Source organism: Heptranchias perlo, chromosome 13 (assembly GCF_035084215.1).
Source record: "Heptranchias perlo isolate sHepPer1 chromosome 13, sHepPer1.hap1, whole genome shotgun sequence".
Lineage (NCBI taxonomy): Eukaryota > Metazoa > Chordata > Chondrichthyes > Hexanchiformes > Hexanchidae > Heptranchias > Heptranchias perlo.
Genome location: NC_090337.1, coordinates 35,108,115 through 35,123,661, shown reverse-complemented (window position 1 = coordinate 35,123,661; position 15,547 = coordinate 35,108,115). Strand labels below are relative to the sequence as shown.

Here is a 15,547-nt window from a genome sequence, read left to right as displayed (position 1 = left end):
ATATCCCTCTATACCCATCTTACCCATGTAACTGTCCAAATGCTTTTTAAAAGACAAAATTGTACCCGCCTCTACTACTGCCTCTGGCAGCTCGTTCCAGACACTCACCACCCTTTGAGTGAAAAAATTGCCCCTCTGGACCCTTTTGTATCTCTCCCCTCTCACCTTAAATCTATGCCCCCTCGTTATAGACTCCTCTACCTTTGGGAAAAGATTTTGACTATCTACCTTATCTATGCCCCTCATTATTTTATAGACTTCTATAAGATCACCCCTAAACCTCCTACTCTCCAGGGAAAAAAGTCTCAGTCTATCCAACCTCTCCCTATAAGTCAAACCATCAAGTCCCGGTAGCATCCTAGTAAATCTTTTCTGCACTCTTTCTAGTTTAATAATATGCTTTCTATAATAGGGTGACCAGAACTGTACACAGTATTCCAAGTGTGGCCTTACTAATGTCTTGTACAACTTCAACAAGACATCCCAACTCCTGTATTCAATGTTCTGACCAATGAAACCAAGCATGCCGAATGCCTTCTTCACCACCCTATCCACCTGTGACTCCACTTTCAAGGAGCTATGAACCTGTACTCCTAGATCTCTTTGTTCTATAACTCTCCCCAACGCCCTACCATTAACGGAGTAGGTCCTGGCCCGATTCGATCTACCAAAATGCATCACCACACATTTATCTAAATTAAACTCCATCTGCCATTCATCGGCCCACTGGCCCAATTTATCAAGATCCCGTTGCAATCCTAGATAACCTTCTTCACTGTCCACAATGCCACCAATCTTGGTGTCATCTGCAAACTTACTAACCATGCCTCCTAAATTCTCATCCAAATCATTAATATAAATAACAAATAACAGCGGGCCCAGCACCGATCCCTGAGGCACACCGCTGGTCACAGGCATCCAGTTTGAAAAACAACCCTCTACAACCACCCTCTGTCTTCTGTCGTCAATCCAATTTTATATCCAATTGGCTACCTCACCTTGGATCCCGTGAGATTTAACCTTATGTAACAACCTACCATGCGGTACCTTGTCAAAGGCTTGGCTAAAGTCCATGTAGACCACGTCTACTACACAGCCCTCATCTATCTTCTTGGTTACCCCTTCAAAAAACTCAATCAAATTCGTGAGACATGATTTTCCACTCACAAAACCATGCTGACTGTTCCTAATCAGTCCCTGCCTCTCCAAATGCCTGTAGATCCTGTCTCTCAGAATACCCTCGAACAACTTACCCACTACAGATGTCAGGCTCACCGGTCTGTAGTTCCCAGGCTTTTCCCTGCCGCCCTTCTTAAACAAAGGCACAACATTTGCTACCCTCCAATCTTCAGGCACCTCACCTGTAGCTGTCGATGATTCAAATATCTCTGCTAGGGGACCCGCAATTTCCTCCCTAACCTCCCATAACGTCCTGGGATACATTTCATCAGGTCCCGGAGATTTATCTACCTTGATGCACGTTAAGACTTCCAGCACCTCCCTCTCTGTAATATGTACACTCCTCAAGACATCACTATTTATTTCCCCAAGTTCCCTAACATCCATGCCTTTCTCAACCGTAAATACCGATGTGAAATATTCATTCAGGATCTCACCCATCTCTTGTGGTTCCGCACATAGATGACCTTGTTGATCCTTAAGAGGCCCTACTCTCTCCCTAGTTACTCTTTTGCCCTTTATGTATTTGTAGAAGCTCTTTGGATTCTCCTTTGCCTTATCTGCCAAAGCAATCTCATGTCCCCTTTTTGCCCTCCTGATTTCTCTCTTAACTCTACTCCGGCAATCTCTATACTCTTCAAGGGATCCACTTGATCCCAGCTGCCTATGCATGTCATATGCCTCCTTCTTCTTTTTGACTCGGGCCTCAAGCTCCCGAGTCATCCAAGGTTCCCTACTTCTACCAGCCTTGCCCTTCACTTTATAAGGAATGTGCTTACCCTGAACCCTGGTTAACACAGTTTTGAAAGCCTCCCACTTACCAGACGTCCCTTTGCCTGCCAACAGACTCTCCCAATCAACTTCTGAAAGTTCCTGTCTAATACCATCAAAATTGGCCTTTCCCCAATTTAGAATTTTAACTTTTGGCCCAGACCTATCATTCTCCATAGCTATCTTAAAACTAATGGAATTATGATCACTGGTCCCAAAGTGATCCCTCACTAACACTTCTGTCACCTGCCCTTCCTTATTTCCCAAGAGGAGGTCAAGTTTTGCCCCCTCTCTAGTCGGGCCATCCACATACTGAATGAGAAATTCCTCCTGAATACACTCAACAAATTTCTGTCCATCCAAGCACCTAATGCTATGGCTGTCCCAGTCAATGTTGGGAAATTTAAAGTCCCCTACTATTACCACCCTATTTTTCTTGCAGCTGTCTGTAATCTCCTTACATATTTGCTCCTCGATTTCCCGTTGACTATTTGGGGGTCTGTAGTACAATCCTATCAAAGTGATCTCTCCCTTCTTATTTTTCAGTTCTACCCATATAGACTCAGTGGGCGAACCCTCGGATATATCCCCTCTCACTACTGCCATGATGTTCTCCCTAATCAAGAACGCAACTCCCCCTCCTCTCTTACCTCCTGCTCTATCTTTCCTATAGCATCTGTACCCTGGAACATTGAGCTGCCAGTCCTGCCCCTCCCTTAGCCATGTTTCAGTAATAGCTATAACATCCCAGTCCCATGTACCCATCCATGCCCTGAGTTCATCTGCCTTGCCCATCAGACTTCTTGCATTGAAATAAATGCAGTTTAAGCTAGACTTCCCTTGGTCTTTGCCCTGCTTTCTCAGACCATCTGTTCGGTCATGTTTTGTACACTCTCCCTTACTGCCTTTTGTTTCTGTCACCACTTTACTTCCCACTGACTTCCTGCATCGGTTCCCATCCCCCTGCCACATTAGTTTAAACCCTCCCCAACAGCATTAGCAAACACTTCCCCTAGGACATTGGTTCCAGTCCCGCCCAGATGCAGACCGTCCAATTTGTACTGGTCCCACCTCCCCCAGAACCAGTTCCAATGGCCCAGGAATTTGAATCCCTCCCTCTTGCACCATCTCTCAAGCCACGTATTCATCCTAGCTATCCTGTCATTCCTACTCTGACTAGCCCGTGGCACTGGTAGCAATCCTGAGATTACTACCTTTGAGGTCCTACTTTTAGTTTAACTCCTAACTCCCTAAATTCAGCTTGTAGGACCTCATCCCGTTTTTTACCTATAGCGTTGGTACCTATATGCACCACGACAACTGGCTGTTCACCCTCCCCCTCCAAAATGTCCTGCAGCCGCTCCGAGACATCCCTGACCCTTGCACCAGGGAGGCAACATACCATCCTGGAGTCTCGGTTGCAGAAACGCCTGTCTATTCCCCTTACAATCGAGTCCCCTATCACTATAGCTCTGCCACTCTTTTTCCTGCCCTCCTGTGCAGCAGAGCCAGCCATGGTGCCATGAACCTGGCCGCTGTCACCTTCCCCCGTTGAGCCATCTCCCCCAACAGTATCCAAAACGGTATACCTGTTTTGGAGGGAGATGACCGCAGGGGACCCCTGCACTGCCTTCCTACTCTTCCTCTGTCTGTTGGTCACCCATTCACTATCTCCCTCAGTAATTTTTATCTGTGGTGTGACCAACTCACTGAACGTGCTATCCACGACTTCCTCAGCATCGCGGATGCTCCAAAGTGAGTCCATCCGCAGCTCCAGAGCCGTCAAGCGGTCAAACAGTAGCTGCAGCTGGACACACTTCCCGCAGGTGAAGGAACCAGGGACACAGGAAGGATCCCTGAATTCCCACATCCCACAAGAGGAACATGACACGGGTCTGGGATCTCCTGCCATGACTTAACCCTTAAGTTAGCTTAACAACAACTACAATGTCAAGAGAAAAAAAAAGGAAAGAAAAACTACTTACCAGTCACCAGCCAATCACTTACCTGTTGGCTGTGACTTCGTGCCTCCAGCAGCTGCAGTAGCTCGATCCTCCTCCTAGTCAACTTGCTTGCCCTCCTCACAGGGACCTTGATTCACTGAACCTACTCACCAATCAGCTGCCTCCCCTGCGCTGCGTCCCTTTTTCACTGGTGACGTCACCTCTGGAACTCCGCCGCTGGTCCCAGTTTATCCGCCTCCGATCTCGCTCAGCTCAGCTCTCCCGCTCTCGGGCCCTCCTTTATCCCCCTCCGATCTCGCTCAGCTCAGCTCTCCCACTCTCGGGCCCTCCTTTATCCTCCTCCGATCTCGCTCAGCTCAGCTCTCCCGCTCTCGGGCCCTCCTTTATCCCCCTCCGATCTCGCTCAGCTCAGCTCTCCCGCTCTCGGGCCCTCCTTTATCCCCCTCCGATCTCGCTCAGCTCAGCTCTCCCGCTCTCGGGCCCTTCTTTATCCGCCTCCGATCTCGCTCAGCTCAGCTCTCCCGCTCTCGGGCCCTCCTTTATCCACCTCCGATCTCCCTTAGCTCAGCTCTCCCACTCTCGGGCCCTCCTTTATCCCCCTCCGATCTCGCTTAGCTCAGCTCTCCCGCTCTTGGGCCCTCCTTTATCCACCTCCGATCTCGCTTAGCTCAGCTCTCCCACTCTCGGGCCCTCCTTTATCCCCCTCCGATCTCGCTTAGCTCAGCTCTCCCGCTCTCGGGCCCTTCTTTATCCTCCTCCGATCTCGCTCAGCTCAGCTCTCCCGCTCTCGGGCCCTCCTTTATCCACCTCCGATCTCCCTTAGCTCAGCTCTCCCACTCTCGGGCCCTCCTTTATCCCCCTCCGATCTCGCTTAGCTCAGCTCTCCCGCTCTTGGGCCCTCCTTTATCCACCTCCGATCTCGCTTAGCTCAGCTCTCCCACTCTCGGGCCCTCCTTTATCCCCCTCCGATCTCGCTTAGCTCAGCTCTCCCGCTCTCGGGCCCTTCTTTATCCTCCTCCGATCTCGCTCAGCTCAGCTCTCCCGCTCTCGGGCCCTCCTTTATCCCCCTCTGATCTCGCTCAGCTCAGCTCTCCCGCTCTCGGGCCCTCCTTTATCCGCCAACGATCTCGTTCAGCTCAGCTCTCCCGCTCTCGGGCCCTCCTTTATCCGCGTCCGATCTCGCTCAGCTCAGCTCTCCCGCTCTCGGGCCCTCCTTTATCCCCCTCCGATCTCACTCAGCTCAGCTCTCTAGTGTTGCCACCACTACTTCCTCAAATTGTCCACTGACCATGGCTAATGCAGGTCGGGGTGGGGGGCAGGTGGTGGCTATTACAGCACTATTTAAAGGGATCCTTAACTGCAGTCAGGGAAAGCTGGAAGCAGGTCTGGTGCTTATTTGTTCTTCACTTTCTTGAGAATTTTGAGCCTTAATAGCTTTCATAAGTTCATCTTCTTGCAGCTGGCCTTCCAAGACTCATTCAGAATTCCACGGCCTATGTCTTTACCTGTACAAAGTCCCACACTTCCCCATTCCCCTCCTTGCTAGGCTTCATTAGCTGCTCATGCCTCAACTAATTGACTTCAAGATCCCCATTCTTCCATTCAAATCCTTCCACACCCTTGCCCACCTCAACTCAATGATCTCCTCTGGCATACACTCTTCACGTCTCCAATACCAGGTTATTCTTTGTTTCCTACTTCCATCTGTTCCACCATTAGTGGCTGTTTTTTTAGCTACTATGCCCCTGCCCTCTGGAACCTCCTCCCTCAATCCCAGTGCCATTTCACCTCTCTTCGCACTTTCAAAATCCTGCTAAAAACCTTGCATTTCAACCATGCCTTTAGCCCCTTTTTAATTATTCCCATTTTCCCACTTGGTTGCCTTCCATTGTTTCTTTCTGCTCTATAAAACTTGTTGAAATATGTTTCTCAGAAGCACTATAGAAATGTAAGTTGCTAATACAGAAAATGTACAGGTCTGTACAGTGTACTCATAAAATTTCCCTGCCGTTTATATCTGCTGCTCTGTTTAACTTCCGATGCTTCCAGCCCTTCCCTGCTGCTGCAGACCCAGGATGAGTGTCTGCCCCTCTGTATTTCCTATCCTCCCAAACAATGACTGTCTGTAAGCAACATGAGTGATGATGGGAACTTGTCTGTTCTATTTAATGGGGCCTGACTGCCAAAATTCGATCGGACCTCTCACTGAAGGTATTGGACAGGTGGAGCAGACACCCCACCCAGCCCCCACCGACCTGAATTGCACACCAAAATTGACCCCATTGTTTCATGTCAGGTTTTGCAGCAGTCCAATTTCTGACAATACCCCGGAACAGTGTGCTCTGAAAACCTTTGACTTTAGTCGGATATGTTGGCAGGTGCAGTAACTGACCTGTAGAAGACACTTTATCTGGAACTTTTGCTATGTGTTTTTCTTCCTAGTTGTGAATTAAGGTTTACAATTTTAGAAAAGCAGGTGCTATCAATTTTACCTTTCTACAGTTATTAAACTATAAGTAAAATGTGTTGTTTATAGGATAGATATGTACCTGTGATTTTAATCATTGTGAATCAGAAAAATTCTACAATTCAGAGATATATTTTTATGGATGTTACATTCTTCTATTTGATTGCAGTGCCCCAGTATGAAGATTTTACCAACATATACAGCTTAATATTGTAGTTCACTGGATTGTCACTCTTGTTACAAACATCAGGCGTATTCAATCCCAGTGACATTGCTTACTTCAAAGAGGAGGTATCGGGGCAAAGTGCCACACATGATGTCATTTGCCATGCTCGTGTCCCTTGTTAGGAAATGTGAGGAAGGAGATTCCTGAACTATTATGGAGCTACGTTCATATTGTAACAGCTCTGGTTTTAAGCCACAAGCTCTTGGGAAACCTAGTGATTTCCTGTCACCAACCCTTTAGCTGTTTTGCCTCTGGTCCCCGTTGTAAACCAGAGCTTTAAGTCAACACAAGGGAGCTTAAAGCCACAAAGTTTACTTTCCACATCAGCAATCATTTGTTGCATAGAAGCACCTATGCACCTCAACACGTTGCTATGGCTTCCTCTGTCAGGGCCAATCAGAGAACTTGTGCAGAATGGGGCTTTAAATCACAACGAAACTACAGATTTATGGCAGCAAGCTGGTGTTCCTAACAAACATTTTGCATCAAATAATCAAAAAAAAATCAACATTGCTTGAAAAACATAACCCATTAAAGGAGAAAATGATGAGAAATAAGTATTGCCAATTGCATGACTTGAGCCTCTAAGTTACAGGGAGATTGCAAAACATTTGAATTTTTAGAGCAGTCTGTTCTAATGGATTTCAGGGATTTTCCCTTCAATAGGTCCCTTCGACGCAGTGTGAATTCCTCCTCTTCTGTGAGATGTACCAGTGATGGTTCAGTATCTAGGATGTTTTTGTGGTCCAGGCCACAACACAGAGAGCAACAAGGAAGGTAAGATCTAATTATTGACTTTGCTCCTTTCTGTAACATAAATGGTGAATCTGTGTGTGACACAGCAGGCGTTTGAAGGAGCGGGAACTCAACAAATTCCAAATATTTATGTCAATAGTGAAGTTTAGCCAGTTTAGTGACATCAATTTTCACCTCCAGCAGATTCCACAAGTTATATCTTTCCATCTGAAAGCCCTGTCACTCACCTTAGATCAGGTCAGGATGTTTACAGTTATAAGATTTGTCAGTACCATATAAAGCTTCAGAGTAGCACAATTTAGAACCTTTGGGCTCGATTTTACCGTCGGGTTTCCTGTATGTTTCCAGCGGGGGGGCCCCGAAAATCCCGATCTCCAGGCACATGACCGATCGCGCCACGATCCCGCCCACTTCCGGGTTCCCCGATGACGTGCGGGGGTGCGTGCATAGCCCCCGCTGGTGGGAATCCCGCAGGTAATTAAAGCCAGCGGGATGCCACTTGACAGTATTTATTTCGCTTGTTCAGGTCATTAACTGACCTGATTAAGGGACTGTGTGTGATTTTGGAGAAACATGGGACTGTTTCACACACTGGGGGAAACAGTCCTAGTTGAACTGGACGTGTTGCAGCCATCAGCCTGTGGCAGCTGCAAAGGTCCATTTGACAGGTTGGGGGGGGTGGGTGGGGGAGACCCTCAGCCATTGCAGGAGGCCGCTCTGTCACTTGGGACAAAGTGTGGCCTCCACCACACCCCTCCTGACGGTCAAAGTCACCAACATGCACACTCACCCCGGGGTCCGGAGACATGTGTCTACCTTGCGGACCCCCTCAGATGTACATATTGCGGATGGGGGCCGTCGTAGCTGCAGTCATGACCCCCTCGGAGGGGGAACAGCATCACCAGCCTTGCCATCCACGCCGTCCACCTCTGACACGTGGAGCTCCACAACAGAGTGCTGTGACACATCCACCTGCACAGCAGGAGGGACGGCTACCGCAGAGAGAGACGCGTCGCAGAGGGCACTACCCTCGCCACAGGGTCCATGGACCGAGGCGTAGCTCACCGGACCTCTCCGAGCAGCAGTGCACACGGAGGCGCAGATTCACTCGACATGTAGTCATGGACATCTGCAGCCTCTTTCATGCCGAGCTGCTCCTGGCTGGCCCCAGCACCATCTGCTTACCTGTCGCTGCCAAAGTCACCACTGCCCTCCACAACTTCTCCTCCGCATCCTTCCAAGGTGCAGCCGGGTACACCGCCGATGTCTCTCAGTCATCTGCGCGGAAGAGCCCTGCAAATACACCTGCACCTACTCTGCAGTGACACAATGGGTGGCATCAGTGGTGGGTCCTCATAGTGTTACCCAGGAGCGGGCATTATTGCACAAAACAGACAGGATTCGCGGAGACATGGCAGTGGTGGTGCCAATATAATGTGTGATGTGAGTTGTTCTGAAATTCAGTATAGGTAACACCCATGACAAACCCTCAAACACCCTTGTGCATCCCCTTCATGCTCACGACACGTTTGCCTTACGCTTCCTACTGCACATATGTGATGCATGCCCTGTGGCTGCAGCACAGGTGGTGGCAGGTTGAGTGAGGCTGGCCGTGAGGGAGATGCACGAGAGGGTGCGTATGGGATAGAGCCATGAGATTATATGAGGATTGGGTTGCGTGTTCGTGGCGGGGTGAGTACTCGCGAGGTGAGTAGGTGCAGGTAAGATGAGGATGGGGTTTGAGTGGGTATGAGGGGTGATGTGACAGAGTAGTGTTGGCGGTGCCGAAGGAGATGTGGGGTGGGGGTAGTGTTGTGGCAGACAGAGTGTAGGGGAAAGACTACATGTTCTCACTGTGGCTGACCTACTGCGGTCATTGGAGCGCCTCCTGCACTGTATGCAGGTGGGCGATATGTTGGTGGTGCAGGTGATCTCCTCTGCCACCTCGAGCCAGGCCTTCTTGGTGGCAGAGGCAGGCCGCTTCCTCCCGCCCGCCGGGTAGAAGATCTCTGGCCTCCCCCTCGTCCTCTCCCCAACTGGTGATACCTGGGGTGAGGCATCATTAAACTGGGAGCAGCCTTCCCCCTGGGCTGCTCCATGCTGTAATGTGTTCTATTGGATGCAGCATCTGTCAGTGGAGGACTGCACCTTTAACTAGAGAGCCTCCAGCTGACAGATCGTACTGCGTATGCGCAGCCCGCCCGACGCGCAGACCAGCAGCGCAGAGCCCGGAGGAGCAGGTAATTGGATCCCATTAGTGGTTTGCCTGCTACGATCGCGCGGGCAACCCATTAATTTCACCGAGCGTGTTGCCCACGCTCCCGAAACCCAACCCGCCGGAAACCCGCAGGCCTGGTAAAATCAGGCCCTTTATGTCAGGAGTTCTCAAAGTATGAAGTCCCAAAAAATAGAAATAAACAAAACAGTTTAATTTGATAAAATATAACTTAATTTTTTTTTTGTTTATTTATTGTTTGATTGATTCCGTCTGTTCTGATCAGAATGCGAGAAACTCTAAATTTATATCTGGACCTGTTTCTTCAATTAGTTTGGGAAGACAAAGACTGTAGGCTAGAAATTCTGGCCAGAAAAAGTGCTTTTGTTGGCGGGAGCTAAGCGGGTGGGGGGCCAGAAAACTATGAGATATGGAACTTGTCGCTTAACTGCCTGTTTTGTGGAAGTTTCCTGACTTGGTTGTCCACTGGAGGGGCAATTATTAGACAGTCAAATTCAAGTGAGTGAGTGTGAGTGAATGAGAGATGAAAAGAGATCAAGAGCAGGATGACACATGACCTGAGCTTGAGGGGACCCTCTAGTTTCACCCTCTCCCATTCCTCCCATGCTGCATGCGTGCTTTTTCTTACACCTATTTGAACAGCAGATGGAGCTTTGGTTTAACATCTGATCTTGAAAGATGGCAGTACTCCTTTAGTACTACAAAGACCATTACAGTTTGAACCACAAGCTTCTGATTCAGAGGCAAAAGTGCTATCACTGAGCCAAACTCACAGATTGATGCTTTATCATAGTGTCATATTATGGTACAACACAGAAAGAAGCCATTTGGCCTATTGTGCTTGTGATGACTCTTTGAAAGGGCGATCCAATTAGTCCCAATCCCCTGTCCTTTCCCCATAGCCTTGTGAATTTTTTGCCTTCAAGTATTTATCCAATTCCCTTTTGAAAGTTACTACTGAATCTGCTTCCACCACCTTTTCAGGCATTGCATTCCAGATCATTACAACTCGCCGCTTAAAAAAAATGTTTCCTCATGTCGCCTCAGATTCTACAAAAATGCACATCTTATCACCCAATTAGGGCACAAAATAATGCTCACACTGGAGAATCCATAGCTCACCCCATTTATTAAAACTAAAATGGTTACAAATTTATTATAAACAGAAAAGGACGTGGTTAAATAGATGTAGTCCTATAAAAATAATTGGATGAAGACCTGTACATTTTCTGTATTAGCAACTTACATTTCTATAGTGCTTCTGAGAAACATATTTCAACGAGTTTTATAGAGCAGAAAGAAACAATGGAAGGCAACCAAGTGGGAAAATGGGAATAATTAAAAAGGGGCTAAAGGCATGGTTGAAATGCAAGGTTTTTAGCAGGATTTTGAAAGTGCGAAGAGAGGTGAAATAGCACTGGGATTGAGGGAGGAGGTTCCAGAGGGCAGGGGCATAGTAGTTAAAAAAGCAGCCACTAACGGTGGAACAGATGGAAATAGGAAACAAAGAATAACCTGGTATTGGAGACGTGAAGAGTGTATGCCAGAGGAGATCATTGAGTTGAGGTGGGCAAGGGTGTGGAAGGATTTGAATGGAAGAATGGGGATCTTGAAGTCAATTAGTTGAGGCATGAGCAGCTAATGAAGCCTAGCAAGGAGGGGAATGGGGAAGTGTGGGACTTTGTACAGGTAAAGACATAGGCCGTGGAATTCTGAATGAGTCTTGGAAGGCCAGCTGGAAAAGTTTTAGAGAAGCTAAGCATTGGGTGATAAAAGAATGGAAACAGGCTAATGTGGTGCCCATATTCAAAATGGTGACCAAACAGACACAGGCAACTATAAACGCATTAGTCGTACTTCCATTTCGTGCAAAATAATGGAATTGATTAACAGGAGTAAACTTAAGGATCATCTGTACAACAATAATCTAGTTAGTAACCGTCAGTATGGATTTGGAAGAGAAAGATCATGCTTTACCAACCTCCTTGAATTGTTTGACAAAGTGATGACCTAAATTAATTGCGGTAAGCCCTATGACATGGTGTACCTTGACTTCCAAAAGGCTTTTGTTAAAGTTTCATACGGAAGGCTATTAAGCAAACTCAAAGCTGTGGGGATTCAGGATAAACCCGAAGGATTGATAAGGAATTGCTCGAAGGGCAGGAAACAACAAGCACTTGTTAAAGGAGTTATGTTGGAGTGGGGAGAAGTACTGAGTGAAGTCCTTCAGGGCTTGTTGCTGGGACCATTACTATTTCTAATTTACCTAAATGACCTGGACTCAAAAACTGAAAACAAAATGCTCATATTTGCAGATGCTACCAAAGTAGGAGGGGCATTGGAATCTGAAGAGGCAGTTCAGAAACTACAGAATGAGTTGGACAAAATATATACATGGGCCAAACAATGGTAGATGAAATTTAATGTGGAAAAGTGTGAAGTGCTGCATATAGGAAGGAAAAATAGATGACACTTTTTTTTATTCGTTCATGGGTTGTGGGCATCGCTGGCAAGGCCAGTATTTATTGCCCAACCCTAATTGCCCTTGAGAAGGTGGCGATGAGCCGTCTTCTTGAACCGCTGCAGTCCATGTGATGAAGGTTCTCCCACAGTGCTGTTAGGTAGGGAGTTCCAGGATTTTGACCCAGCGATGATGAAGGAACGGTGCTATATTTCCAAGTCGGGATGGTGTGTGACTTGGAGGGGAACGTGCAGGTGATGTTGTTCCCATGTGCCTGCTGCCCTTGTCCTTCTAGGTGGTAGAGGTCGTAGGTTTGGGAGATGCTGTCGAAGAAGCCTTGGCAAGTTGCCACAGTGCATCCTATAGATGGTACACACTGCAGCCGCGGTGCGCCGATGGTGAAGGGAGTGAATGTTTAGGTTGGTGGATGGGGTGCCAATCAAGCGGGCTGCTTTGTCCTGGTGATACTCCATGAATGGTGATGAAATAGCTAAGGATGAAACTGAAAGAGACCTTGGGGATCTTAGGTAGACCCAATGCTAAGCACGTCCAACTTGCGCAGAGCAGCAGTCAACAAAGCTAACAGGATATTGAACTGCATAGCCAAAACAGTAGAATATAAGTCAGAGGAGGTAATGATGAAACTCTATAGTGATCTGGTCAGACTCACATTGAATACTGTGTCCAGTTCTGGCCACCAAGAAACAAGGGAAACATTCAAATGCTGGAAGCAGTGCATAGAAGTTTCATGAGGTTGATTCTCAGTGTCAGAGATCTGACTTATGGGAAAGACGGGATAGACTTGGTCTTTTCAGATTGGAAAGGAGGTGTTTGAGAGGTGAACTTAATATAAGTATATTAGATTGTTAAAATTATAAGAACAGTAACCCAGAATATTACTTTAAATGAAACCATGGGAGTCGACAAGGGGACACAGGTTCAAACTAGTGAAAGTAATTTTTATACTTATATTAGGAAATTCTTCTCCATACAAAGAGTGACCAATATGTGGAATAAACTTCTAGATAGAGTAGTGGAGGCAAAATCCTTGGAATCGTTGAAGAAACAACTGGATGCTACAAGGGGGAAGTGTTAAGATTTCTCTGTATGAATGAATTTGGATGAGCCAAATGGCCTTCCTTGTCTCATTATCTTGTAAACAATTTTACAACACCAAGTTATAGTCCAGCAATTTTATTTTAAATTCACAAGCTTTCGGAGATTTTCTCCTTCCTCAGGCAATTGTTTCAAGAGCTCCTTGAAGCCTACGCATTTATACATATAGAACAATACATGGTGTTTACAGACTGCCCCTGCAACTGCCCGTTGCCAAGGCAATCACCGTGTTCAGACAGAGAGGTGTCACCTGCAGAACCCCCGAATACACATTCAACAAAAAAACAAACAGGGAAAAAAAACAGAGAAAAAAAACACAGAGAGAGGCAGAAACATCCGGAAGGCAGAGAGAGCCAGCAAATGACCCATTATATTAAAAACAGATAACATTTGTTCGCTGGTGGGGTAACGTGTAGCGTGACATGAACCCAAGATCCCGGTTGAGGCCGTCCTCATGGGTGCGGAACTTGGCTATCAATTTCTGCTCGACGATTTTGCGTTGTCGTGTGTCTCGAAGGCCGCCTTGGAGTACGCTTACCCGAAGGTCGGTGGATGAATGTCCATGACTGCTGAAGTGTTCCCCGACTGGGAGGGAACCCTCCTGTTTGGCGATTGTTGCGCGGTGTCCGTTCATCCGTTGTCGCAGCGTCTGCATGGTCTCGCCAATGTACGAGACCATGCAGACGCTGCGACAACGGATGAACGGACACCGCGCAACAATCGCCAAACAGGAGGGTTCCCTCCCAGTCGGGGAACACTTCAGCAGTCATGGACATTCATCCACCGACCTTCGGGTAAGCGTACTCCAAGGCGGCCTTCGAGACACACGACAACGCAAAATCGTCGAGCAGAAATTGATAGCCAAGTTCCGCACCCATGAGGACGGCCTCAACCGGGATCTTGGGTTCATGTCACGCTACACGTTACCCCACCAGCGAACAAATGTTATCTGTTTTTAATATAATGGGTCATTTGCTGGCTCTCTCTGCCTTCCGGATGTTTCTGCCTCTCTCTGTGTTTTTTTTCTCTTTTTTTTCCCTGTTTGTTTTTTTGTTGAATGTGTATTCGGGGGTTCTGCAGGTGACACCTCTCTGTCTGAACACGGTGATTGCCTTGGCAACGGGCAGTTGCAGGGGCAGTCTGTAAACACCATGTATTGTTCAATATGTATAAATGCGTAGGCTTCAAGGAGCTCTTGAAACATTTGCCTGAGGAAGGAGAAAATCTCCAAAAGCTTGTGAATTTAAAATAAAATTGCTGGACTATAACTTGGTGTTGTAAAATTGTTTACAATTGTCAACCCCAGTCCATCACCGGCATCTCCACATCATTATCTTGTAATCTTGTGAATGGATTAGGTTTTTGGCAGCAGAAGGGAAGAGATAGAGTCAGAGATGACTGATGTTACAGAGGTGAGGAAGATAACCTTGCTAGCAAACAGATGTAGGGAAGGAAGCTTAGCTGGGGGCCAAGCAATACAGCAGGGTTGCACACCAATGGGCTAAGCCTGAGTTGGCAACAGGCAAGGTTGATGGAGTCAAACCAAAGGCATGTATGTAACTGGAGTAACCTAAAGAGGATGGATGAAAAATATTATTTAATAATAAGCTGAAAATATCCTTTTCTGATTTACCATCAACTTTCCATTTTTATCTGTTTATATTGTCAGAGATGTAACTATTTGCAGAAATACAACCTATCAGATAATGGTCAACATAACATCTTCATTTTCCTGGCATGAAACATCACATAAAGGTCTTTGACTATCCTGCAGAAATATGGGGAAGAACAGTGCGGCCAAAAATCTGTGGCCCTTCCACGCTAGCAGGAGTGCGGTATAAGTGCTAAGAATTAAAATAGGACCTGGTTTCGCCAGGTACCGGCCTTCCACAGCTGTTTTCATGAGGCTGCATTTGGGATGAAGCCTCCACCCATCACATACAAGCACAGTGGCATAAGAGGGGGCATAGCTGGGGAGAGGATTCCCAGTTTCCTTATCCCCAATCTGGTAAAAGATCAATGCACTGGTTTACTGTGAGTGAGAGCAGGCATTCCAGCTTGTCCTCCTGCAGAATTGGGACCCGTCTGGGAGTCCATCTGGGTGGCCTGGACTCCTAAAGAGTTTTGCCCTTATTTTGTGGCCCCCTTATAAAGAAGCCTATTTGGCACACTTTGGACAACTATCAGGGGGGTGGGGGCAGGCACCTCCCACCAGATCCGGCACCCACTGCTGCATTCTCTGGTCTTCTCACTGTGACAGGGGTCTGAGATGTGCCTTACTGGCACGAGCACCCACCTGAATTATTTACATTAGGTAACCTTCCCTTAACCCTGCATACTTTGATAAGGCTACCAGCTGGTGGATCCTGGC

General features: G+C 47.3%; 1 protein-coding gene across 3 annotated transcripts in view; it reads left to right on the top strand.

The window, feature by feature from the left end:
* Positions 1-15,547, top strand: part of s100p (S100 calcium binding protein P) — a 39,585-nt gene that overhangs the window by 10,708 nt on the left and 13,330 nt on the right. For all 3 annotated transcript variants that reach the window (XM_067995320.1, XM_067995321.1, XM_067995322.1), the window contains one exon: positions 7,274-7,384. In XM_067995320.1, coding sequence (XP_067851421.1) covers positions 7,274-7,384 — 111 coding nt within the window. The remainder of the gene's footprint in view (positions 1-7,273; positions 7,385-15,547) is intronic.